At 36.5% G+C, this 27,351-nt stretch overlaps 1 protein-coding gene and 1 pseudogene across 2 annotated transcripts in view; both read left to right on the top strand.

Moving 5' to 3' along the window:
- Positions 1 to 27,351, top strand: part of TMEM65 (transmembrane protein 65) — a 53,353-nt gene that overhangs the window by 10,538 nt on the left and 15,464 nt on the right. Inside the window, exons 2-3 of one of the 2 annotated variants that reach the window (XM_036264436.1) lie at positions 11,663 to 11,743; positions 25,903 to 25,947. In XM_036264436.1, the coding sequence (XP_036120329.1) occupies positions 11,663 to 11,743; positions 25,903 to 25,947 (126 nt within the window). The remainder of the gene's footprint in view (positions 1 to 11,662; positions 11,744 to 25,902; positions 25,948 to 27,351) is intronic. The other variant, XM_036264437.1, reaches the window with a different exon arrangement.
- On the top strand, positions 22,334 to 22,443 carry LOC118631918 (annotated as a pseudogene).

Here is a 27,351-nt window from a genome sequence, read left to right as displayed (position 1 = left end):
CAAGGGTCTGAATCCAAGACTGCTCCATCCGGCAAGGCTATATCATTCAAAATTGAAGGAAAATTAAAGAGCTTCACGGATAAAAAAAAAAAAAAAAAAAAATCTAAAGGAATTTATCGCCATCAAACCAGCACTGCAAGAAATGCTGAAGGGACTGCTGTAAGAAGAAGAAGAAACAGAGGTGTGTGTGTGTGTGAGAGAGAGGGGGAGGGGAACACAGGCATAAAATTAAAATGACAACTAATAACTATCTGTCAATAATTACCTTAAATGGGGGGGGGGGCACAAGCATAAAATTAAAATGACAACTAATAACTATCTATCTATAATTACCTTAAATGTAAATGGCTTAAATGCTCCAATCAAAAGACATAGGGTAGCTGATTGGATAAGAAAACATGATCCATCTATATGCTGTCTACAAGAGACCCACTTCACAACAGAAGACTCACACAGGATGAAAGTAAAGGGATGGAAAAAAATTTTCCAAGCAAATGAAAAAAAAGCTGGTGTAGCAATACTCATATCTGACAAGGTAGACTTCAAAACGAGGGCCATAGTAAGAGACAGAGAAGGTCACTACATAATATTAAAAGGATCATTCCAGCAGGAGGATATAACCCTGGAAACATATATGCACCATATACAGGAGCAAGAAAATATATTTAAAAACTTCTGGAGAACTTCAAGGGAGAGATAAATAGCAACATGATCATAATGGGTGACTTTAACACACCACTGACACCACTGGATAGATCTTCTAGACAAAAAAGTAACAAGGAACAAGGATATAGAGTCCTTACAAGACAAACTAGATCAGTTGGACTTCATTGATATTTACAGAACATTTCACCCAACAGCTGCAGAATATACATTCTTCTCAAGTGTACATGGGACATTCTCAAAGACAGACCAAATGTTAGGACACAAAACAAGTCTCTACAAATTCAAGAAGATTGAAATCATATCAGGCATCTTCTCAGATCACAGTGGCATGAAACTAGAACTCAGTTACAATAAAAACACACAAAAACATTCAAATACTTGGAGGCTAAATAGCATGTTGTTAAACAATGAATGGGTTACTAACAAGATCAAGGAAGAAATTAAAAACTTCTGGAAACCAATGAAAACGGACACACAACAACACAAAATCTATGGGACACAGCGAAAACAGTCCTGAGAGAGAAGTTCATAGCACTACAGGTCTACCTCAAGAAACAAGAAAAATTCCACCCTGGCTAGTTTGGCTCAGCGGTTAGAGTGTTGGCCTGCAGTCCACAGAGACCCGGATTCGGTTCCCGCTGAGGCACGTACTTCGGTTGCAGTTTGTCCCCGGCCCTGATTGGGTCATGTTGGTGGCAACCGCTTGATGTGTCCCTCTCACATTGATGTTTCTCTCTCTCTCTCTCTCTCTCTCTCTCTCTCTCTCCCTCTCTCCCTCCCACTCCATATGAACAAAATATTAAAAAATGTCCTTGGGCCCTGGCCGATTTGGCTCAGCGGTTGGAGCATCGGCCTGTGGTCTGGAGAGACCTATGTTCGGTTCCCGCTAAGGGCATGTACTTCGGTTGCAGTTTGTCCCCGGCCCTGGTTGGTCGTGCGGGTGGCAGCCACTCGATGTGTCCCTTTCACATCGATGTTTCTTTCTCTCTCTTCCTCTCTCTCCCTCCCACTCTATCTGTACAAAAAATGGAAAAATGTCCTCGGGTGAGGATAAAAAAAAAAAAAAAAAAATGTCGTTGGGTGAGGATAAAAAAAGAAACAAGAAAAATTCCTAATTGACTTTCTAATCCTACAACTTAAAGAACTAGAAAGTAAACAAAAAGAAAAACCCAGAGCTAGTAGGAGGAAGGAAATAGTAAAGGTCAGAGCAAAAATAAACGACATAGAGACCAAAAAGCAATTCAAAAGATCAATGAAACAAAAAGCTGGTTCTTTGAAAAGATAAACAAGATCGATGGACCTTTAGCCAGACTCACCAAGAAACAAAAAGAGAGAAACCAGATAAACAAAATCAGAAACGAAAGAGAATTAACAACTGACACCACAGAAACACAAAGGATCATCGAAACATACCATGAACAATTATATGCCAACAAGTTGGACAATCTAGGAGAAATGGACACATTTCTAGATGCACACAGCCTCCCAAAACTGAACCAGGAAGAAATAGAAAACTTGAGCAGACCAATAACAACAAAGGAAATTGAAGATGTAATTAAGAAACTCCCAGCAAACAAAAGCTCAGGCCCGGATGGCTTCATAGGGGAGTTTTACTGAACATTCAAAGAAGATCTAATGTGCATTCTCCTCAAACTATTCCAAAAAATCCAAGAGAATGGAATACTTAACTCATTTTATGAGACCAGCATAATCCTAATTTCAAAACTGGATAAAGACACTACAAAGAAAGAAAACTACAGGCCAGTATCCCTGATGAACACAAATGCCAAAATCCTTAAAAAATATTAGCAAATCGGATCCAGCAATACATCAAAAATATTATTCATCATGACCAAGTGGGATTCATCCCAGGGATGCAAGGATGGTATAATATTTGCAAATCAATAAATGTGATACACCACATAAACAAAATGAAAGATAAAAATCATATGATCATATCAGTAGATGCTGAAAAAGCATTCGACAAAATCCAGCACCCATTTCTGATAAAAACACTCAGCAAGGTGGGAATAGAGGGATTGTATCTCAACATAATAAAGGCCATATATGGAAAACCTACAGCCAACATCATACTCAGTGGGCAAAAACTAAAAGCATTCCCCTTAAAAATGGGAACAAGATAGGGATGCCCACTTTCACCACTCTTATTCAACATAATACTGGAAGTCTTAGCCACAGCAATTAGACATGAAGAAAAAATAAAAGGGATACAAATGGGAAAAGAGGAAGTGAAACTCATTATTTACAGATGACTTGATATTGTACATAGAAGACCCCAAAAATCCTATGAAAAATCTATAGTTAATAAATGAATTTGGCAAAGTAGCAGGATACAAAGTTAATGTCAAGAAATTGATGGCATTCTTATACACCAGTGATGAACTCACAGAAACAGAAACTAAAAAACAATCTATTTACCATCACAGCAAAAAAAATAAGATACCTAGGAATAAACTTAGCCAAAGAAATAATGGACTTGTTCACAGAAAACTACAGGTCATTGCAAAAAGAAATAGAAGGAGATATAAAAAAGTGGAAGCACATACCTTGTTCATGGATTGGAAGAATTAACATCATTAAAATGTCCATACTACCCAAAGCGATCTATAGATTTAATGCAATCCCCATCAAAATACCAACAACATATTTCACAGAATCAAAACAAACACTCCAAAAATTTATATGACACCAAAAGGACCCCAAATAGCCACAGCAATCTTGAAAAAAAAAAAAAAAGAGCAAAGTAGGAGGGATCACATTACCAGATATCAGGTTATATTTCAAAGCTACTGTAATCAAAACAACCTCGTACTGGCACAAGAAAAGACAGATGGATCAATGGAACAGAACAGAGAACCCAAAAATTGATCCAAGACAATATGCCCAATTAATATTTGACAAAGGTGGCAAGAGCATACAGTAGAGTCAAGACAGTCTCTTCAATAAATGGTGTTGGGAAAATTGGGCGACTACTTGCAAAAAAATGAAGCTACACCACCAACATGTAATACACAAGAATAAACTCAAAATGGATAAAAGACTTAAATGTAACTCGTGAATCCATAAAAATTTTAGAAGAAAATGTAGGCAACAAAATTTCAGACATCATATACAGCAGAATTTTCACTGATACCACACCTAAGGCAAGATAAGCCAAGGAAAAAATGAACACATGGGACTACATCAAACTAAAAAGCTTCTGCACAGCAAAAGAAACTATCATCAAAATGGAAAGGGAACCCACCATATGGGATACCATAATTGCCAATGATGCATCAGATAAGGGATTAATTTACAATATATATTGAGTACTCATACAACTCAACAAAAGGAAGGCAAAAAACCCAATTTAAAAATGGGTAGAGGACCTAAATAGACACCTCTCCAAACAGGACATACAAATGACCAAGAGACATATGAGAAAATGTTCAGTGTCACTAATCATCAGAGAGATGCAAATTAAAACAACTATGAGGTATCACTTCACACCTGTCAGAATGGCTGCCATCAACAAATCATCAAACAACAAATGTTGGTGAGGGTGTGGGAAAAGGGGACTCTAGTACACTGCTGGTGGGAATGCAGACTGGTGCAGCCACTATGGAAAACACTATGGTGTTACCTCAAAAAGTTAAAAATTGAACTGCCATTTGACCCAGTGATTCTACTTCTAGGAATATACCCTAAGAAGCCTGAAACACCAATCATAAAGAATATATGTACCCCTATGTTCATAGCAGCACTGTTTACAGTAGCTAAGATCTGGAAACAACCTAAGTATCCATCAGTAGATGAGTGGATAAAAAAGCTGTGGTACATGTATGCAATGGAATACTATGCAGCTGTAGGAAAAAAAGATCTCTTATCATTTGAGATGACATGGAGGGACCTGGAGAATATTATGCTAAGCGAAAGAAGCCAAGCAGAGAAAGACAAACATCACATGATCTCACTTATTTGTGGAATATAATGAACTAAACAAACTAATGAACAAAATTGACCCAGAGACATAGAGGCAGGGTATAGACTGACAAACCCCAGAAGAAGGGGAGTTGGGGGGGGGAAGAGATAAACCACAGAATTTATATGCATGTATACATAAACAATGGACACAGACAACAAAGCTGGGGAAGGGGGGTGGAATGGGGAGGAGGGTGTCAATGGGGGAAAAAGGAGAAATATCTGTAACAAAAACAAATTAATAAAAATAATTTAAAAAAAAATAAAACGAGCCCGGCCAGTGTGGCTCAGTGGATTGAGTGCTGTCCCATGGACTGAGAGGTCCCGGTTCGATTTCTGGTCAGGGCACATGCTAGGATTGCAGGCTTGATCCCCTGAGGTGGGCATGCAGGAGGCAGCTGATTGATGCCCCCCCCCCCTTCCTTGCTCTCTAAAAAATCAATAAAAACATATTTTTAAAAAAGTATAATGAGCACAATTTAACTTCTGTTAGATGTCATAATCCGTATATACTGTATTTTAATACAGTAATTTTCTTTGGGGCTACTTTTATTTGTAGACATACTAGTCATGACATCACATGCTTCTAGAACACTGTACCATTTCAGTTGGCAGGCTTCTTAGACTGTCATATAGTGGTAGTGAAATGTGTTGGGCTTATAGTACCCCTTTCCCTTCTGCTCTGTGCCCTTAGACTATTCTACCCTGTTCTCATTCATCCATTGTGGTTGTGGTAAACTCTTTTCTGCTGTGTAAGGACGTCTACTTCTTTGCATTTCTGTTAATATTTTAAATGGCTGCTCTTTGTCACTCTTCCATAGTGTTTTTCTTTTTCTTTCATTCTCATTTTGTTTTTGATCCTCCTATGCATCTCAATAGGGTTTAATCGTGATACACATTGAAAGGTCATAGACCACTACCTTCCTTTGTCTTTCCAGCTAGCCAGTTGCATCTATCACTTGTTATTGATCTTTGACTCTTAGGATCTCACATAGAAGATCTTTTGCTTCTAATACTTTTGCTAATAATCTGGATTGTGGCTGTTAAAAAAGATCATTTTTAAGCATCTAATTAACTGAGGTATTACTATGTTTAGATCTTACAGTTTCAGGGAAATTATGTTAGAATAGTTTTCTTACTTGGTTTTATTTAGATTTTCTGTTTTCTTTCTGAGTTTTAGGTTAGATTATTTAGTACACTGTATTATTAAAAACATTTGTACTTTAGAAAACAGCCTGGTATTTTATAACACAACTTCTGAATTTCTATTGTAAAATTGTTTTTTTATTTTTTAGAAGACATTCTGCAGCTACCACTCTTGCTATTGCTAACACCATTGTCACTACAGTTATTTAGCAATTATCAAGTATTTGCTATGTGTCAAACATACTGAACTAAGTGAATTTTCATGTAATTATTCTGTGTACTTCTCTTAGAGAAGGAATTATCCATCCCTATTCTATAGATTAAGAGCTGAAGCTAAGAGTTTGCCTAAAATCCTGCAACCTGTGGGGCAGAATAGAATTTTTAACTTATCTTTGTTTGACTCAAAAACCCCTGTTCTCATTATTACACCTTTCTGGGTATTTATACCTGGGGTTTTTAACACATGCTGGGGAAAATAGGTTACACCTCAAGTGCTCAATAAAAGTCACATATCTGCCCTGGCCGGTTTGGCTCAGAGGTTAGAGCGTCCACCTGCGGTCTGGAGAGACCTGGGTTCGGTTTCCGCTAAGGGCATGTACCTCGGTTGCAGTTTGTCCCCGGCCCTGGTTGGTCGTGCGGGTGGCAGCCACTCGATGTGTCCCTTTCACATCGATGTTTCCCTCTCTCTCTCTTCCTCCTACTCTATCTGTACAAAAAATGGAAAAATGTCCTCGGGTGAGGATAAAAAAAAAAAAAAAAAGTCACATATCTTAGTCTATTTTTTATATGTCTAAACAACATACAGCATCCAATGCAAAAGCAAATATGGCATTGTTACTTTGAAAATAAGGTAAATCAAAATAAAATCAATGTGCAAAAAAAGTTCATAAATTGTTTGAGGAATTTGGAAAAGTCAGAAAATTAGGATTTGGTACTCCTAAGTGTCATTAATTTTTAACTTAGTCTAATTTTTCTTTAGGTTTTTGAATGAGTTTTATAAAAAATATCTAACATACTATTTATAGGAAAGCTTTCCAAACTTTGAAAATTTGTTTACTTAACAAATATTTGTTACTCTCCTTACTATATAATAGACACTGGGGGTATGTCAGAGAATTAAGTTGGCATAATACTCTCATGAAGCTTACATTTTTTTGAGAGAGAAAAGATATGAGTAATACAGTAAATAAATAATATAATTATAGATAGTCTGCTATTAAAATAAACAGAATGACATTTAGATAAGGCGATCTGAAAAGGCCTTTGTGTAGGTAATATTTAAGCTGAAAATACAGATTAAGAAGTCAGTTATTCAGACAGCTGGTGGAAGAGCATTCTGAGAAGGATAGCAAATATCAAGACCCTGAGAAAGGAAGGGACTTGGCATAGCGTAGGAATTACAGAAAGCAAATGTGGGTGAAATTTTATGAACAAGGTGAAATGTGAATGAGATGAGATGGGCAGGTAGGCAGAAGCCAGATTCGTCAGGGCCTTTCTAGGTAAACCTTAGGAAAGCCATTTAAGGATTTAAACACAAGAGTGAGTGAAATAATGGAACTTAAAGAGCACTTTGACTGCTGATGGACTAATTGAAGGGTGCAAATGCATAAGCTGGGAGACCACTTAGGAAACTGTTATAGTAGTCTAGGCTAGGGATGATGGTGGCTTAAAACTAGGTGGCCATGGAGATATAAAGAAGGTGGATTCAAGATATGTATTTAAGAGTGAACTGATGGGACTTGCTGATGGGTTAGAAAGGGTCAGGTCACTAAGGGAAAGAAAATAGAAAGTGAGGATTTAGGTTTCTGACTAGTGATTGAGTAAAAGATGGTCCTATTAACTGTGAGGGAAGAGTCTTGGGAAAAAATAGATTTGGGGGGATGGAAATTAAAGTATTAATTTTGGACATGTCAGGTTTAAGATACCTTTGTGAATGTGAATGGAGATATCAGGTAATTAGGGGTGTGTGTGTGTGTGTGCGCGCGCGCGCGCGCTTGTGTGTGTTTGTGTTTATAATATATCTAAGCTCATAGGGGAAGTTTAAGCTTAAATTGTAAGTATGAGTGTCAACAACTGTAGATGGAGAAGAAGATCTAGGAGAGGACTCAAAAACAGCAATGTTTATTGGAAGGGAAGAGGAAGAAGAACCAGAACTAGGAGACTGAGGAGTGTCCACAAAGACAGGAAAAATAACAAGAATAATGTATTCCAGAAGCGAAGGGAAGAAGATGGTGCAAACGATCTGATGCTTTAGATAGGTCAAGTAGGGGAAGGCTGGGGGGGTGGCGGGGGGAGAAGATGCATAGGATTTAACACAAAAGAGACTGATGTCTTTGTCAGAAGCAGTTTTATAGGAACTATGTGGAAAGAAGCAGATTTTATTCAGCTGAGGAGGGAGTATCTATAAGGAAGGATTCAACTCTTTAAAGGGAACTTTGGATAGTACTACTATAGTAGCTTGAGTACTGAGATTATCTGTTACTCATAGGTTTGAAGTCTGTGAACTTATTTTAAATATTTGTTACTGGTATACTCATTTTACAGACAGTTCTGTTTAGAATTCTAGTTCATCAGAGAAAAATAAAATATCACAGGTAAGCAAATCACACCACATTATAGCAGCATTGTGTAGAAAATGTGCAGGCCCTTTAGCAGGTAAGATCTTTTCCTTTTCTTTGGTAAGTAGCTTATAGAAATCAAGAAGATGATTGGAAACTCCATTTTTCAAATTAAAATACCCAAGAGCGAGGGGGTAACATTTGTTCCTGGGCTATGAGACTTTCAGTGCTAAAACGGAGATAGTCCCTGGCAAACTGGACGATTGGTTACCCTGCCTGACAGTATTTTTGCCCTTCTCACAGATTCAGGCTTTTGACTCATAGGAGAGATTGGAAAAAGGATCCAGTTAGAATTTCATGTCCCTTCTGCACAACGGCGTTTCCACTCCTGGAGGTCTGCATCAAATTGGACAGTTTCTTTTTCTTTTTATAAAAAATTTTCTTTATTGATTTTTTTAGAGGAAGTGAGAGGTAGAAACATCGATGAGAGAGAACATCGATTGGCTGCCTCCTGCATGCTCCCACTGGGGATCAGGCACACAACCTGGGCATGTGTCCTGACCAGGAATCGAACTGGCAACCTCTTAGTGCATGGGTCAACGCTCAACCACTGAACCATACCGGCCCGACGGACACTTTTCTTAAGATTCCCTCTCTTTCTACTTTTTGTGTCTGATGGGATTTATGATGAAATAATCTGCAAGAAAGTGTGGACTCCCCCAATTTATGTGATGGCGGTGCCTTCACAGTGTCCCACCAGGTTGTACTCTGCCTTCACCTGTTCCCCTACTCTTCTAGCTGTACTCTTCTTAGGGTGTCTGATTGCATTGAGCCCAAGTAAGCAAGTGCTAATGTCCCCCCTGTCCTAGCAGGTGCCTGCCTCTCTTTTAATTTAGACCAAGTTGTTTTCCCTGTGACTTTATTCTCTTATAGATTTGGTTTGAAATAAGTCATGAATTTATTTTTTTTAATTGTTTTTTTTTTTTATCTTCACCCAAGGACATTTTTCCATTTTTTGTTCAGATAGAGAGAGAGAAACATCGACGTGAAAGGGACACATCGAGTGGCTGCCACCCGCACAAGCCAACCAGGGCCAGGGACAAACTGCAACCGAGGTACGTGCCCTTAGCAGGAACTGAACCGGGATTTCTCTGGACCGCAGGCCGACGCTCTAACCGCTGAGCCAACCCGGCCAGGGCGAAATAAGTCATGAATTTAAATTAGTTCGACTTCATTTCACTATAAGGGAGATGACAATGCTCTTGGTAGCTCTCCATATCCCACAGTGGAAACTAGAACCTTGCTTCACAGAGTTTAAAGTACATATAAAAATCATCTGGGAATCTTGCTGAATGTAGATTCTGTTTCAGTAGGTTTGACATGGGGCCTGAGATTCTGCATTTCTAACAATTTTCAAGTGATTTCAGTGCTGCAGGTCCAGGAACCATATTCTGAGTAGCAAGGTTATAGAAGGTGATTTTGTTTTTGGTTTTAAGGTGGGAAAGAGGAGAGGTCACATAGATAAACTCAGGCATGCTTGAATTGTGAAAGGGAACAGGAAGACAGATGTGAGAGTGATAATGTAAGATGTGGCACATTTCGTGAGCTGACAGAATTTTACATTTGCGTGTGAGAAAAATCTTAATGACATTAGAAAAAAATGTGAATTCTTAACACTGATTTTATAGCTATACAATGGGAAATTTTTAGTGTAATTGTGCTTTCCCCACCTAACTTTATATTACTTATAAAATTTTAAAACAATCTCAAATTTATAGAAATGTTTTTAGTACAATAAGCCCCACCCCACCCCAGATCATTTGAGGTTATGTCACTGACCTGAAGCCCTATCTACCCTATCACAGGTTAAGTTCCTTGGGAAGCAGTCTCTGAGACAAAGATTAGCATGTATGAAATTTATTGGGGAGTGCTGTTGGAATCCTTACCTTAGGAAGAAAGGGAAGGAAGCAGGTTTGGGCAGAGTTAGAAGTAAAGTGATACAGCCTCAGTAGAAGCCTCAGCTGACCCTGTGGAGGGTTCTAGAGATAGGGTGACCCTTCAGAGTTGTCTTGAGTTGTGTGAGAGGTCTGAGCCTCTACCTCCCTGAACATGAGCTATTGGGTGTGGACTGCCCTGGCAGGGCGCAGAGCTTTGAGCGAGGCAGCATTCTTCAGCTGAGGCAGTCCTCCAAGATGTGGGAATGTTGACACTGTTGAACTGCTGCTATTTGAGAGACTCCACATATGAAGCCAAAGGAGCCTAGAGAAGGCGAATGTATGGACATGAGTGAGGAGATTGTGATGAAAAGGATGAAGATATTCCAGAGGAAGTGACTCTGGTACACACTCCACACTAAAGGAACTCTCAGAGATATTTTATTACATTGAAAATACAAAAGATAAAATATGAAAGTTAATGCAAACTTAGAAGTGTGACAATTCACCAAGGCATAGAAAAGATGCTTGCTCCATATTGTGTTATATAATGAGGAGTACTAGCACTGTTGAAGCTACCTTTGATAATTAAACATAAATAAATAAAACACTTTAATTATCAGTGTTTCTAATATTTTAAATTATGGTATACTAAATAAACATTAGTTTTATTATTTCAAAAATTTTCATTATATTTGTAACTCAGTGGAAGAGTTTAAAAATATTTTTATTGTGATATAATTGACATACACTATATTAGTTTTAGATGTACAAGATGATTTAAAATTTGTACAAGATGATGTAATATTGCCCGGCTGGTGTGGCTCAGTGGTTGAGCATCGACCCATGTGCCAAGAGGTTGCCGGTCCAATTCCCGTTCAGGGCACATGCCCAGGTTGTGGGCCTGATCCCCACTGGGGGGCATGCAGGAGGCGGCCAAAAGATGTTCTCTCTCACATCGATGTTTCTGTCTGTTTTCCCCTCCCTTCCTCTCTCTCTAAAATCAATAAAGAAAAAATATTAAAATATATATATATTTTAAAAATTGTATATATTGCAAAATGATCACCACAAAAAGTCTAGTTAACATCTGTCACCATACATAGTTCCAGACAATTTTTCTTGTGAAAGGGATATCAGTGTTTGTAAAAAAAAAAGTTTAAAGATCAAAGACCAATTGTAATTTTCTCTATTGGTTATTAAGATTTTGCACTGTTTCAGCTTGCATTATCATTTTAATGATCCCACACTACTGTGCAAAGTAGGACTGCCAATATTCAAGCATGTTTCACTTCAAAATTTTATATACCCTTTTTATTTATACATAATTTATTTACTTTATTGCTTGAATACATTTTGATTTTTAAATATTTTTAGCGTGCAGATATCCCAAACCTGAGATTGCCATTGTGAAGCCAGCGAAGAAGGTATCTTCAGCAGAGACCCCTGATAGTTTTGGTATAGTACAATCTTAACAGTATTGATTGTTCATTAGATGTTTATTGCAAGTAGCAAAGCATCCATTTAACAGAACTTCTTGACTTCTTGCTGGTTTGAAATAGCATGCTTTACTTACAATGATAATTTTTTTTGCATCATTGTTTTAGACTGTCTACAGAATATTTTTTACAATCCAATCCTAGGTTTTGTGGATATGATAGAATAATATTTGCATGTTTAATTAACTGAAGAATTAAATTTATTACCTTAACAAAAGACAAAATAACATATTTAATTATATTTAAATAGTGTATTTAAAAAATTGTTGCAATAACTCTGGCAAGGGGCACATGAGAAGCAACACAGTTGAATGAGTAAGAAAAAAGGACTACACAGGGAAACCTTCATTGTAAAGACAAACTGTATTTGAGTAACTGAACTTCAGGAAAATATATTGAAAAAATATATTCTTGAATAATTTGAAAGCCTTATATAATTTCACTTTCAGGCCATTCACGACAAATTATTTTAGATTCAGTCTTCATATAACTTGATATCTAATTTATCTTGCATGCTATAGTGGTGGTGGTATTGGGGGAATTGTATTGAGTGTGTGAGAGTGTGTGTGTGTGTGTGTGTGTGTGTGAGAGAGAGAGAGAGAGAGAGAGAGAGAGATGGGGAAGGAGGGAGGGAAGAATAAAAATAAATGTCTCCATGCCTGTTTTATTTTTATATTACTATTTGATATGGATACATTGCCTAAGAAGTATAACACAATATGTGAAAAGGAATCAAAAATATTTTATGGCCTGGCCAGTGTGGCTCAGTGGTTGAGCATTGACCCATGCACCAAGAGGTCGTCGGTTTGATTCCCAGTCAGGGCACATGCCCGGGTTGTGGGCCAAATCCCCAGTGTGGGGCATGCAGGAGGTGACTGATCGATGTTCTCTCTTATTGATGTTTCTATCTCTCTCTTCCTCTCCTTTCCTTTCTCTCTAAAATCAATAAAGGAAAAAAATATTTAAAGGGCCAATTGAAATTTTAAAAGGATAAAGGGTAAATACGACTTGGTTTTCTTAGGCTTTATACAATGGTTGGCAAAAGTAGGTTTACAGTTGTTTGTGTGGAAAAAGACATGCAGGTTAAAGAAATAATAGTACAAGAATAAACTGTTTTGCTTACTGACCATGTTTTATATATTCATATACAGTTGATTCTTGGTTCTTCTATATTTTTTATTGAGAATTTACTTTTGAAAGGAAACTAGGATAAGAGAATGAGAATCTAGGTTTTAGACTCAGCTATGTGTCTTTGAGTAAGTCACTTAACATCTATGGGCTTAAGTGGCTGCATTGTAAAGTGGAGAATTAAGTCCAACCATTGTGGTTCAGTGGATTGAGCATCGTCCCATGGACCAAGAGGTCCTGGTGACCAAGAGGTCCTGGTTCAATTCCCCGTCAGGGCACATGCCTGGGTTTCAGGCTCAATCCCCAGTAGGGGGTGTGCAGGAGGCAGCCAATCTATGTTCCTCTCTTACATCCATGTTTCTATCTCTCTCTCCCTTCCTCTCTATAAAAAAAACAATCAATAAAAAACTTTTTTTATTTTTTTATCCTCACCCAAGGACATTTTTGCATTTATCTTCAGATAAAACGGGAGAGAGAAAGAGAGAGAAACATCGATGTGAGAGAGACACACATCGATGTGAGAGAGACACATCGACTGGTTGCCACCCACAGAACCCCAACCGGGGTCTGGGACAAACTGCAACCAAGGCACGTGCCCCTAGTGGGAACCGAACCCTGGCCTCTCTGGTCCATGGGCCGTCACTCTAACCCCTGAGCCAAATCAGTCAAGGCTAAAAACATTTTTTTTTTTTAATGTGGAGAATTAAGTCAGTATTTCTCAGTGGGCATACTGCTGGCATTTGGGCTGGATAAATCTTTATTATAAAGGGCTCTCTTGTGCATTGTAGGAAATGCCAGTAGCATTTCCCATCATTATCACATCCAAAAACTTCCCTGCATTTCCAAGCATCTTACTGTGTGACCAACCTCCCCATGTTGAGAACCACTGGTGGGTGGTTTCTAAGAATCCTTTCACTGCTCACATTCTATGAAAGAATTTTTATTTGGGGAATGATTCACAGGGAAAAAGGTAATTCATTGACTGGAAGATGCCTGCTCATTCCTAGTTTAAAGCAGTTGTTTTTTTTTGTTTTTTTTTAATCCTCACCTGAGGACATTTTTGCATTTATCTTCAGGTAGAGCAGGAGGGAGATAGAGAGGAAGAGAGAAGGAGAAACATTGGTGAGACGCATCGACTGGCTGCCACCCACATGACCCCAACTGGGGCCAGGGACAAACTAGGACCTAGGTACGTGCCCTTAGTGGGAACCGAACCTGGGACTCTCTGATCTGTGGGCCAATGCTTTAACCGCTGAGCCAGACTGGCCAGGGCTAAAGTTTTATTTTAAAATGAATATCTTCTGGGGCTCTTTATAACCATACCCCAGATATATCTACCACTTACGATGTTCCAAGACAAATTATTATTTTGTCCTAACTCACTTTAAGTTTTCCATCTATAATATAATATACAATCTATAATGAAATGATTTCCTAAATGTACTTAAACATTATAGTGCTATCTCTATACCTAATAAGTAAAAGTTACAAGACCTGTTTTTTTTAAAAGTTGTGCTGTTGTTTTAGTATCTTGGTCTTTTTAAAGGAGTATTACTGCATGTAGTAATTATTTTTTTGTCTTCCTTTGTCATGAAGGAAGGGAAGGAATATAGCCTCTGCATTGAGTAGTATGTATAATTGTCCCAGGTACACAAGTTAGACATGTAAAAACCACTAATCAATAGTATGTTTGATTATCTTTTTTTTGTTTGTTTGTTTATCTTAAAAAAAAAAATCTCCATGAAATAAGAGAAATAAATTATTTTTTTTCTTTTATTGATTTTAGAGAGAGAAAGGGAGAGGGAGAGAGAGATAGAAACATCGATGAGAGAGAACATCGATTGGCCACCTCCTGCATGCTCCCTACTGGGGATTGGGCCCACAAATTGGGCATGTGCCCTGACTGGGAATTGAACCGATGACCTCTTGGTGCATGGTTCGATACTCAACCACTGAGCCATACTGGCTGGGTGAGAAATAAATTATTATACTTCAAGTACTTACTATTTCTTGAGCCAGAGGTAAACAATTAATGGGTTAGTATATTAATCAGTTTAATAAAGATGATGATTCATTGGGCACCGTCACTTTCCTCATCATGGCCACTGGGACAACTCCTGTTCTCTCAACTGTTACGCCACTGGCCTGCCTCAGCCCAGGAATTAGTTAGTTGCTCTTCAGTAAATTGGATTGCAGTCTAGGTTGCAATGAAGTCCCAGGTCACATGATATGTACCCCAGAAGATTAATGAGATGACAGTATTGTGTGGTCTAGGTAGAAATTTCTTTACTATATAATGTGCAAGAAAAATTTAAATACTAAATAAAATTACAAAATCACACTCAAATTCTTTTTTTGGGGGGGTCTTAGTTAAAACATATGTTTTAAAAAATGTTAAAGTCCGCCCTAGCCAGTTTGGCTCAGCGGTTGGAGCGTCGGCCTGCGGTCCGGAGAGACCCGGGTTCGGTTCCCGCTAAGGGCACGTACTTCGGTTGCAGTTTGTCCCCGGCCCTGGTTGGTCGTGCGGGTGGCAGCCACTCGATGTGTCCCTTCACGTCGATTGTTTCTCTCTCTCTCTCCCTTCCTCTCTCTCCCTCCCACTCTATCTGTACAAAAAATGGGAAAATATCCTCGGGTGAGGATAAAAAAAAAAAAAAAAAAAATGTTAAAGTCCTTTTATATTATAGTCTTTATTTTAAAACACAAAACCTGTTGATTGAAATTTGAAGTTAAATTTCTTACTATCTAAAGAGTTTTTTCATTTTTCAATTTTGAATGTCAGGTTTTATATTTCTTAACCATATTAATTTGTTTATTTTAAAAAATATTGCTGTGGCCCTGGCCGGTTTGGCTCAGCGGTTAGAGCGTCGTCCTGCGATCCGGAGAGACCCGGGTTCGGTTCCCGCTAAGGGCACGTACTTCGGTTGCAGTTTGTCCCCGGCCCTGGTTGGTCGTGCGGGTGGCAGCCACTCGATGTGTCCCTTCACGTCGATGTTTCTCTCTCTCTCTCCCTTCCTCTCTCCCTCCCACTCTATCTGTACAAAATATGGAAAAATATCCTCAGGTGAGGATTAAAAAATATATATATATTGCTGTGTAGCTTCTTTGGCACCTTTTGGTGCATGTTTGATTTTTTTGGTACTTACTATGATTTGCCTAAACTGTTTTGCATACAGCATGGTTTGCACTTCAAGTTTGTGTTTTTTTATGTTGTATATTCATTGTAAATCTTACCTTATTCATTGGAATTTTTGGTTCATTTAAAAGTCTAAGCAGTTATTTATAATGTTCAGAAACATAGCCTCCAAATTATTACTTAAACATGGTAGTTTCATCTCTGTCATTTTTATAAATCTCTTATTAGGCCAAAGAGTGGTTTGTATAGTCTACACCTATACTTTCTTGGGAAGGTACTAGGGTGGGGCCTAATCTTTCCCACCTTTAATTACAAAAAACTAAATACTCAAGTGCCCAATTATCTACTATCTGCTTTTTTTGCCCACCTAATAATTTGCAGTCTCCTATCTGTAAATATTATCTCATAAATTCTTGTAGATAACTTTTCTAACCTATATACAGTGATACCTCGGTTCTCGAACATAATTCGTTCCAGGAGGACGGTCGAGAACCGAATTGTTCGAGAACCGAATTGTTCGAGAACCGAAGCAATGAACCCAATAGGAAAGCGTGACTCCACAAAGCGTGACTCTCTCTGCACTCACACTGATGACGCAAGCAAAGCGCGCTGGGCCGAATGAACGCCATTCGGCTCAACTCGGCTCATCTCGGAAGTTCGAGTTCCAAATATTTGTTCGGATTCCGAGACAAAAGTTTCTCGAATCTTCATTTGGTCGAAAACCGAGGCGTTCGAGAACCGAGGTATCACTGTATTTCTTTTTTTTTTATCCTCACCCCAGGACATTTCTCCATTTTTTGTTCAGATAGAGTGAGAGGGAGAGAGAGAGAAACATTGATGTGAAAGGGACACATCAAGTGGCTGCCACTCGCACTACCAACCAAGGCCAGGGACAAACTGCAACCGAGGTACATGCCCTTAGTGGGAACCAAACCTGGGTCTCTCTGGACCGCAGGCCAGTGCTCTCACCGCTGAGCCAAACCAGCCAGGGCCTAACCTATATATTTCTAAACATAGAATCCTGTTAACGGCAACTTCTCCAAACAGTGAACAGTGTTTAAGGGGAAAATTAAGGAAGTCTAGTTATTTTTTTGCCACTATTATGAATACACACACTTTAAGAAAGCATTAAGAATTAAAGCATTAAATTAAGAATTTTCATGTCTGTATTCATGAGGGATATTGGTCTGTATATTCCTCTTTTTTGGTAATTTCTTAGGTTTTGTTTTTAAGATCATTCTGGCCTCATACAGTGAGTTGGGAAGTATTTTCTCATCTTCTAGTTTTTCAAAAGAGTTGTAAATTTGTGTTAAGGTTGGTATTTGTTCTTAAAATGTTTGATAGAGTTCACCAGTGCAGATATCTGGGCCTGAAGGATTTCTGTGTGTATGTTAGAAAAAGTGTTTGGTAACAAATTGAATTTTGTTACTAAGAGCTATTCATATTTTTTGTTTCATTATATGTCAGTTTGGTTAAGTGTATGTTTCAAGGAATTTGTTAGCATAGTTATTCATAATATTCTCTTTTGAATGTCTATAGAATCAGTAGTAATGTGTCTCCTCTTTCATTCCTGATGTTAGTAATTTGTGCTCTCTTTTTCTTGATCAGTGTACCTGGGGTTTATTAATTTTTTTATCTTTTTAAGGAACCAGCATTTGGCTTTGTTTATTTTCTTTATTATTTGTTCTCTATTTCATTTGTTTTCTATTTCTATTTCAGCTCTTTTTGTTACTATTTCCTTCTTTCTACTACTCACTCTTAGTTTACCTTGCTCTTTTCCCCTAGCTTTTAAAGATAGAACCATGGGTCATTTATTTTATACCTTTCTTCTTTTTAATGTATTTCAAATTTTTTTTTTTTTTTTATCCTCACCCGAGGATATTTTTCCATTTTTTGTACAGATAGAGTGGGAGGGAGAGAGAGGAAGGGAGAGAGAGGAACATCGATGTGAAGGGACACATCGAGTGGCTGCCACCCGCCCGACCAACCAGGGCCGGGGACAAACTGCAACCGAAGTACGTGCCCTTAGCGGGAACCGAACCCGGGTCTCTCCGGACCGCAGGCCAACGCTCTAACCGCTGAGCCAAACTGGCCAGGGCTAATGTATTTCAAATTTTAAGTTTTCCTCTAAGCGTTCATTTAGCTGTATTGCACAAATTCGATATGTTGTATTTTCATTGATATTTAATTTGAAGTACGATTGACCTTTGAACAATGAAGAGGTGAGGGGTGCTGATACCCGGACCCTTCTCTGCACAAAAATCTTCATATAACTTTTTTTTCCTCCAATTTTTATTAATTTATTTTTGTTTCAGATGTTTCTCCTTTTCCCCCCCAGACTCCCTCCTCCCCATTTCGCCCCACCCTCACCCCCACCCCCTTAGCATTGTTGTCTGTGTCCATTGCATGCATATAAGTTTTTTGGTTCATCTCATCCACCCCCCACTCCCCTACTCTGAGGTTTGTCAGTCTGAACCATACTCCTTTCTATGTCTCTGGGTCTATTTTGTTCATCAGCCCACCATGTGCATATAACTTTTGACTTCCCCCAAACTTAACTACAAGTAGCCTACTGTTCACTAGATAAGCCTTACCAGTAACATAAAGGGTTGGTCAATACATATTTTGTCTGTTACATGTATTATATACTGTATTTTACAATAAAGTAAGTTCGATAAAAGAAAATGTTATTAAGAGAATCATAAGGAAGAAAAAACACATGTACAGTATTTATTGAAAAAATTTGCATGTATGTAAACCTGTGCAGTTCAAACGCACATTGTTCAAAGGTCAACTGTATTTTCTTTTTGATTGACTTTATTGGGGTGATATTGGTTAATAAAATTCTACTGTATTTTCTAATTTCTCTTTTTTTATTGTTGACACTATTACAGATGTCCCCATTTTCCCATTTGCCCTCCTCTACCCAGTCCCCCCTCCCCACTCTGGCCTTCACCACACTGTTGTCTGTGTCCATGTGCTATACATATGTGTTAATACTGGAAGTTCTACCTACAATAATCATACAAGAAGAAGAGATAAAAGGTATCCAAATTGGAAAGGAGGAAGTAAAACTGTCATTATTCACAGATGACATGATATTGTACATAGAAAACCGTAAAGACTCCACCAAAAAACTGCTAGATCTAATAGATGAATTCAGCAAAGTAGCAGGATACAAAATTAATATTCAGAAATTGGTGGCATTTTTTTTATACCAATAATGAATTATCAGAAAGAGAAACCAAGAAAACAATCTCATTTACTATTGCAACAATAAAAAAACAAGGTACCTAGGAATAAATTTAACTACAGAGGTAAGACCTGTACTCAGAAAACTAAAGGACATTGAAGAAAGAAACTGAGGAAGACACAAATAAGTGGCAGCATATACTGTGTTTATAGATTGGAAGAATTAACATAATTAAAATGTTCATATGACTCAAAGCAATCTACAGATTCAATGCAATTTCTATTAAAATACTAATGGCATAGTTCATAGATGTAGAACAAATGTTCCAAAAATTTATATGGAACCAAGAAAGACCCCAAATAGCCTCAGCAATACGGAGAAAGAAGAACAACGTTGGAGGTATCATAATAACTGATCTCAAACTATACTACAAGATCATTGTAATCAAAACAGCCTGGCATAAGAACGGGTATATGGATCAATGGAACATAACAGAGAGCCCAGAAATCAACCCATGTTGTTTTGGTCAATTAATGTTTGACAAAGGAGACAAGAACATACCATCTAATTTCCCTTTTGATTTCTTCTTTGACTCATGTATTTATAAGATGTTATTTAATTTCCATCTTTTCCTAGATCTTGTTGATTCCATTTTTGTAAGAGAACATATTCTTTATTTATTTTTTTAATGGTTTTAATTATAAATTTATTAACACATGCTTTGGGGATCAGCATATGGTCTGTCTTGATGAATGTACCATCTGCACTTAAAAAGAATTATGTATTCTTGCCCTGGCCAGTTTCACTCAGCAGTTAGAGCATTGGCCCACGGTCCAGAGAAACCCGGGTTCGGTTCCCACTAAGGGCATGTACCTCGGTTGCAGTTTGTCCCTGGCCCCAGTTGGGGTTGTGCAGGAGGCAGCCACTCAATGTGTCGCTTACACGTCGATGTTTCTCTCTCTCCCTCCCACTCTTTCAAAACAAAAATGGAAAAATGTCCTCGGGTGAGGATAAAAAAAAAAATTGTGTATTCTCTAGTTGGGTCTGGATGTTTAAATATCAGTTGAATCAAAGTGATTGGCAGTATTCAAGTAATTTATATTTTACTGATCTTCTTGAATAGTTTTTGTCAATAGGTGAGAGAGAAGCCTTTATATTTCCAAGTGTGATTGTGGAAATGGTTATTTTCCCTTTGATTCTATCAGATTTTGCATCACACATTTTGTTATTAGGTATAAACAAATTGTTAATATGCATTTTCACAAATTGACTCTTTTATCATTTTTTAAATGCCCCTCATTCTGGTAATATAATACTCTTTGTCTTTAAGTCTACTTTATCTGATATTAATATAGACATTCCAGCCTTTATAAGCTTACTGTTTATATAGTAGATCTTTTACCATCCATTTATTTTCAGCCCATTAGAGTGTAAGTCTTACAGATATAGTTGGGTCTTGCTTTTTTTTAAAAACATTTTGACAATCTGATTTCATTTGATGTGTTTAGTTCATTAACATTGAATGTAATTATTGCTATGGTTGGATATAGGTTTACTGTTTTATTATTTGGATTCTGTTTGTCCCTGTGTTTTGTTTATCTTTTCTCATTTCCTGCATTACTTTGACTTAATTTAATGCTTTTTTAGAATTCCCTTTAAATTATATATTTAGCTTTTTAACTATGTTCTTCATTGCATTTTGTCTATGTGGTGGCTCTTGGGATTATAAGTATGCATTCTTAACTCTTTGCAGATTATTAAGAGCTGATACTGTACTACTTCACACATATTGTAGAAACATTGCAACAAAATTACCAGTTGGTCCATTTGTAACCCCCTTTATCCTTTATACTCTGATGTCGTATGTATTACACCTACATATGTTATAAATTCCACAAGGCAGTGTTGTAATTTTTTTGTTTTAGACAGGCAGGTTTACTTAAATTACTAGGTAAAAAGTAGTTTTTGTTTTTTTTTTTAATTTACCATTTCTGATGCTCTTTATTCTTTTCTGAAGATCCTACTTTCTAACTGGTATGTTACCTTCAGTCTGAAGAACTTTCTTTTGCATTTCCTGTTTTCTAGGTTTGCTGGCAACACATTCTCATAGTTTTAGTTTATTTGAGATATGTTTGCCTTTATTCTTGAAGGATAATTTTTCTGGCTATATATTGACACTATTTTTCTTTCAGCATATTCAAATAATTGTTTTTCTGTATTTAATGTCATTTATTTTTCTGACTGCTTTTATGATTTTTTTCTGTATTATTGATTTTCTTCATATTTATTATTTTTCTTTTTAGATAGAGTGGGAGGGAGAGAGAGGAAGAGAGAGAGAGAAACATCAACGTGAAAGGAACACTGCCACCCGCACAACTAACCAGGGCCGGGGACAAACTGCAACCGAGGTACGCGCCCTTAGTGGGAACTGAACCTGGGTCTCTCTGGACCATAGGCTGACGCTCTAACCGCTGAGCCAAACCGGCCAGGGTTCTTCATATTTATTTTATTTGTGGTTCACTGAACTTCTTGAAGGTTTTGGAATTTTTGTCTTCCACCAAATTTGGGAAATTTTTAGCCATTATTTATTTTTAAAATTTCATCCTTTTCTTTCGCATTTTCTGGAACTCCAACACAGATATATTGACCTTTTGACAGGTCCCTAAGATTTTGGTTCCTTATTTTTCAATCCTTTTATTCTTCAGATTGGGAAATATTTACTGATATATCATCATGTTCACTATTTCTTCTGTCACCATTTTTATTTTAAGCCTTTTTAGTTAATTTTAAAATTTTAGATAATGTATTTTGTAGTTCTCAAACTTTAATTTGGTTCTTTTTTATAGTTTCTATTTGAGCATATTTTCATTTACACGTTGAGTATAATTTTATTGCTACTTTAGAGTCCTTGTCTGCTACTTGGATTCACTTTTTGATTGGTTTCCATCTATTGTTGTTTTTCCTGAGAATGGGTCATGTTTTCCTGCTTCTTTATGAAGTAATTTTGAGTTGTATCCTAGTCATTGCTGTGATTATTATGTTACAGAGACTCTTGATTCTGTTTTATTCTTTAAAATATAGGTTTTTAAAATTTGTTTTAGCAGGCAATTAATGATTATATTTAAACTACAAACCACAAAATATTTTCCAATTAGGTTTTCTTTTTGCTACGTTGGTAGCATTCAGCCTATTGGGAACATTTTCTTAACCTTTATTTTCATTGTCTAGATTAGCACTATTCAATATAAATGTAACACAAGCTATATGTGATTTTGTAATAGCCATTGGTAATCAGTGAGTTTTTTTGTAACTGCCTTAGATCTATGGAGTCTTGCAGATGTCCTCTGTCTGGCTAATCCTTCTAGGTTGCTAGTGACCAGATAGTTTGTGATCACATGATCATCTCTATTTCTTTTATATAGGACTGACTGAAATGACAACTAGATTTAGCAAAAAAAAGGGGGGTGGCGGGATTAAACAGTCAAACTCTGGAGAAACTTAGGCAGTGTGTGGAAGGACTCAGAACATGTGAACTTCCTTAAATAAAAATTTATTAACTTAAATAATTGTGCCTATGTTACAAATAATAAAAACCCTTTACAATTTTTGTAAAAAAACAAAACAAAACAAAACAAAAAACAAAAACAACTACAAACTCTGTCTCTTAGACTGCAGCTCAAATCTTTAGTTATTTTATCCTTAGCTAGGATTTTTTGGTGTTTTCCCTGCACGTATGTGTGGTTCATAGATCAGCCATATATTTGAACTGACCGTGTTCAGTGCTTCTTCAGACCACAAAGCCTGAGCATATTTTATTAGTGTTTGGGTTGTCCTACATGTTGTGGATTGAGGCATGCCCTCAGGCCAAAAGCTATAACAAATAGACAACTCATTTAGTTCCATTCTTCCAGAATTCTAAGTGTTGATTCCTCTCCAGAATCAACCTATATTTGGTCATTTTCCAGTGCTTTCAGGTGGTTGTTTATATTGTATTTTACTCTATAGTTTGTAGCTGTTCTATGCAGAAGGAATGAACTGATAGAAGGTTATTCAGCCAGTGTTCGAAGTACTACTAGAATTTTTTAGGTAAAAATAGTTGGAAAATATGGTGCGGTGAAGTACATTCTTCATGCCATATTATTTTAAAATCTCCAGGAAAAGAAAGAGAAATTATGATGTTTATAATACACACACACAGTAACAGAAAGAATTGGTTTTTCTGACTGCGAAGTTTGCTGAATAAAACATTAGATTAGTAGACATTTCCAATGTGAGTGTAGATAATTGACCTATGTCAGAAGAAAATTCTTAAGGTTAAGATATATATGTAGGGAAATAAAGTTTCTAGGGTTTATTGTGACTGTTTCCAAGGAGGTTATTTTAGTAGCCATTATATTTTACGACCTGTATATAGTGAAACCTTGAATTATTTTAAAAATTGAGTTCTGTTGAATATTGTACATCTAATGTGTTTTACTTGATATATATTTTGTTTTGATTCAGTTAATATAGACAAGAAGATAACTTAGAGTGTCTAAGTCCTCAAAATGATCAACTTATAATTTAAAAAATTTTGATCGATACTTTCCATAAAGTTTATATTTTGCATACAATTTCCACTTTTTTATTTTTTATTTTTTTTATTTCTTTCACAGATAGAGTGGGAGGGAGAGAGAGGAAGAGAGAGAGAGAGAGAGAAACATGGACATGAAAGGGACACATCGAGTGGTTGCCACCCGCACGACCAACCAGGGCCGGGGACAAACTGCAACCGAAGTACGTGCCCTTAGCGGGAACCGAACCCGGGTCTCTCCGGACCACAGGCCGACGCTCTAACCGCTGAGCCAAACTGGCCAGGGCTACAATTTCCACTTTCTAAGAGATGTTCCTTTCATATTTCTTCTTATTATTCCTTAGGTTCTTTGTGAAGCAGGAAGCAGAATCTGTGATTTGATTTTACATTCAACTCTGCCAGTAGTTTTCCTTTCTGCTCTATCTCCTTTCCTTTATAGTTCTTTCTCTAAAAAAAAATGTTTTTTTTTCACTACCTTTAATTTTTTAATACTCTGTGTAGTTAGAAAGATTCAGATACTATATATCTTATTTGACTTTTTTTCTCTTTACTGCTGCACATTCGCCTAGCCCTAAACCTTAGGAGTTGTAAAATAGTTTTAAATATTTTGTAGGGAATTTGAAGAAGTAACAGCAAAGACATTATATACTCTCATTCTACTGGGAAGGTCCTACTTGTTGAATTTTTAGGTGTTTCAAGATGTTCCAGTCAATTGACAAGGACTTCTTGCAGCGTCAGAACTGTAGGGATGATAAGAGTAATACAACTAGCAAGTAGTTCTGGTATTTAACCACTTTTGCATATTTACTCCACCAGAAAACTCAGCACTGCAGTAATATTCTACCCTTTTTAAAAATTTGGAAAATTATTTGCATGTCCTCAAAGTAAATTTTGAAGTAATAGTGCTAGTCAAAGAATGGAAAATATATTTTAATGAGATGTAAAATTCTACAAAGATTAGAATATCTTTATTTCTTAACACTTCTAAAAGAGGAAAAACAAAACTTAAACTTGAATTCTTAGAACTTTCTGACTACAATAATTGATTAAACTCTAGGTTTTAGTATATTTCTTATTATAAAGCCAAATGGTACTATATGCTTTTTTAATAAAATAGCATTCACAAATATGATCCATGCTTTTTTTATAGCGTATATATGGAGATTAATTTGCTTTTTTACTTTTTTAAAACTAAATTCTTTAGTTCTTATGTTGTCATAGATTATAAATAAATATTTTAGAAAATGTATATCCAGTTTGTAATGTGTTTCATTGGAATATCTGGTTGTATTAAATTTTTGGAGCAGAGCAGTGCACAGTATGGGTTCTTCTCTATAGGTTATTGGTTAATTCTGTGGGATTGGTGAGGATAAAGAAGGTGGAATTCGCTATCATTTTACTAGCTTACTCTTGTGCTTATACAAATGGTGAGATTATTATTATTAAGAGATTAGATAGGTTGCTTTTTTGTAATTATTGTTAATTTTTAGATTTAATTTTGGCACTAGAAGATCTTTGATACATACTTGGGGAAAATTTGTTTGCTCATTATGACATATATTATAAATAGTATATTGTTACTTGCTGGATAACATACTACTTTTTTAGGTTGTTTTATTGTGTAGAATATTCTATATCATCCAGTTTTACAGGTTTCAGAACTCAAAATATTTAGGATATTATCAAGGGAGATTAATTAAGGAACAGCATACAACCATTGTTGTAATACATTGCCAGGACTGTTTTTGAAGTTTTAAAAACTGAACTTGATGTAAACAGGCTTAATATATAGATGCAAGGACTTAAAAAACAAAAAACTGAAAAGCAAATGATTTATTCAGGGTTATAGAGTTAATGGCAGGCTTGTAACTAAGGCTCAGTTTTGTTTTCTAACATTGTGTATAATCCACACCAAGTAATATTTTCTGTATGGATAATTTTGATATACTAATTAAAAGATAATTTATGACTAAACTCCGATATTTTCCCAACTTTGTAAATCTGCTGGTGTTTTCTTCATTGTAATAAGAAAAAAAAAGAAATCATGCTATAGTAACTAATTCTTGCCCACACCTTTTTTCCCTTTAGAAAAATTGGAAGCTGCACCACCCACCCCAGGACAGCTGAGATATGGTAATGGTTCTATAGTTGTTAAATATTTTGCATCTATATTTTGGACTTGAAATAACTATATCATTTATTGATAGTACAAAAGAGTCAGTAAATTAAATATTTCCAGATAGAGTGGGTTATCCTCTTTATTATACAGAAACAAAAAATTTATACACTTGGTTTAAGACCTATTACAATATTATCACATTTCTAATATTGTTAACCATATCTATTACTGTTTACATATTTTATCATCTAGAAAAAGAGTTGTGCTTATCATAGGGATTTTCTTAATTCCCAGGAAAAAATATATTTACTCTAGTTTGGATTTACATTGGGTAATTGCTGAACTAAAATTACTAGGCTCAGGGCTAGGTAGAACTGTTCACTGGTGGAGAAAATACTTCTGGCTTGCTGTTTGTAGTAATGAAGATAGCAAAGTTCATTTAAAACCATCAGTAAGAAGGACCTTACGATGCTGCTGATGTGCTGTCTTTATTATGATAGGAATAAATATTCAAAGGCTAACAGTGAAGTAATGTAAAACAGTTTGGGAGCTTATTATAAAAAGAGTGGAAGGAGCCCTGGCCAGTTTGGCTCAGCGGTTAGAGCGTCGACCTGCGGTCCAGAGAGACCCGGGTTCGGTTCCCGCTAAGGGCATGTACCCCGGTTGCAGTTTGTCCCCGGCCCTGGTTGGTCGTGTGGGTGGCAGCCACTCGATGTGTCCCTTTCACATCGATGTTTCTCTCTCTCTCTCTCTCTTCCTCTCTCTCCCTCCCACTCTATCTGAACAAAAAAATGGAGAAATGTTGTCAGGTGAGGATAAAAAAAAAAAACAGTGGAAGGAGAGAATTATTTATAGTGCAGTGAATTTGAGTAGGGTTTTAGGTTAAAGCTAAATATTAAATGTGATTTGCTAATAACTGTTTTATAGAATAGTAATTCCCAAAGGAAATTGAAGAAATAACAAATTGAAAAGAGACCATTATATACTGGATGGAGAGACAACATAATTTTTAAAACCCTATTTAATAGTCTTGTTTTCTCTCAGAGGTAGAATATAATTTATATTAGAAATAATAACTTTTCCTAAATACCAAAGCAATTTAAGAATTCTTTAAGACTTCTCCGGGTAATCTTTCCTGATTCTCCTAGCCTGTATTCACCCCTTCTATATCTATACCACTGCATAATACTATTAATCATTTTTTTGGTCATAGAGAAATTAACTGTTTAAATGGGTGTTTTATCATATTCAAACATCTTTACAGCTGGTAACCAAGTCCCATTTATCTTTGTATCTCAAGTGCTCTGTGGAATATCCAGTACATGTTTATTTAACTTTCTGAAAATTATATTCTTTCCTTTGGATTGAAAATAAAATTTTTATTGACAGGTTACATTTACTTAGGTCTGAACATAAAA

The sequence above is a fragment of the Molossus molossus genome, unplaced genomic scaffold (genome assembly GCF_014108415.1).
Source record: "Molossus molossus isolate mMolMol1 unplaced genomic scaffold, mMolMol1.p scaffold_m16_p_16, whole genome shotgun sequence".
In the NCBI taxonomy this organism is placed as follows: Eukaryota; Metazoa; Chordata; class Mammalia; order Chiroptera; family Molossidae; genus Molossus; species Molossus molossus.
This window is presented reverse-complemented; position numbering and strand designations above follow the sequence as displayed.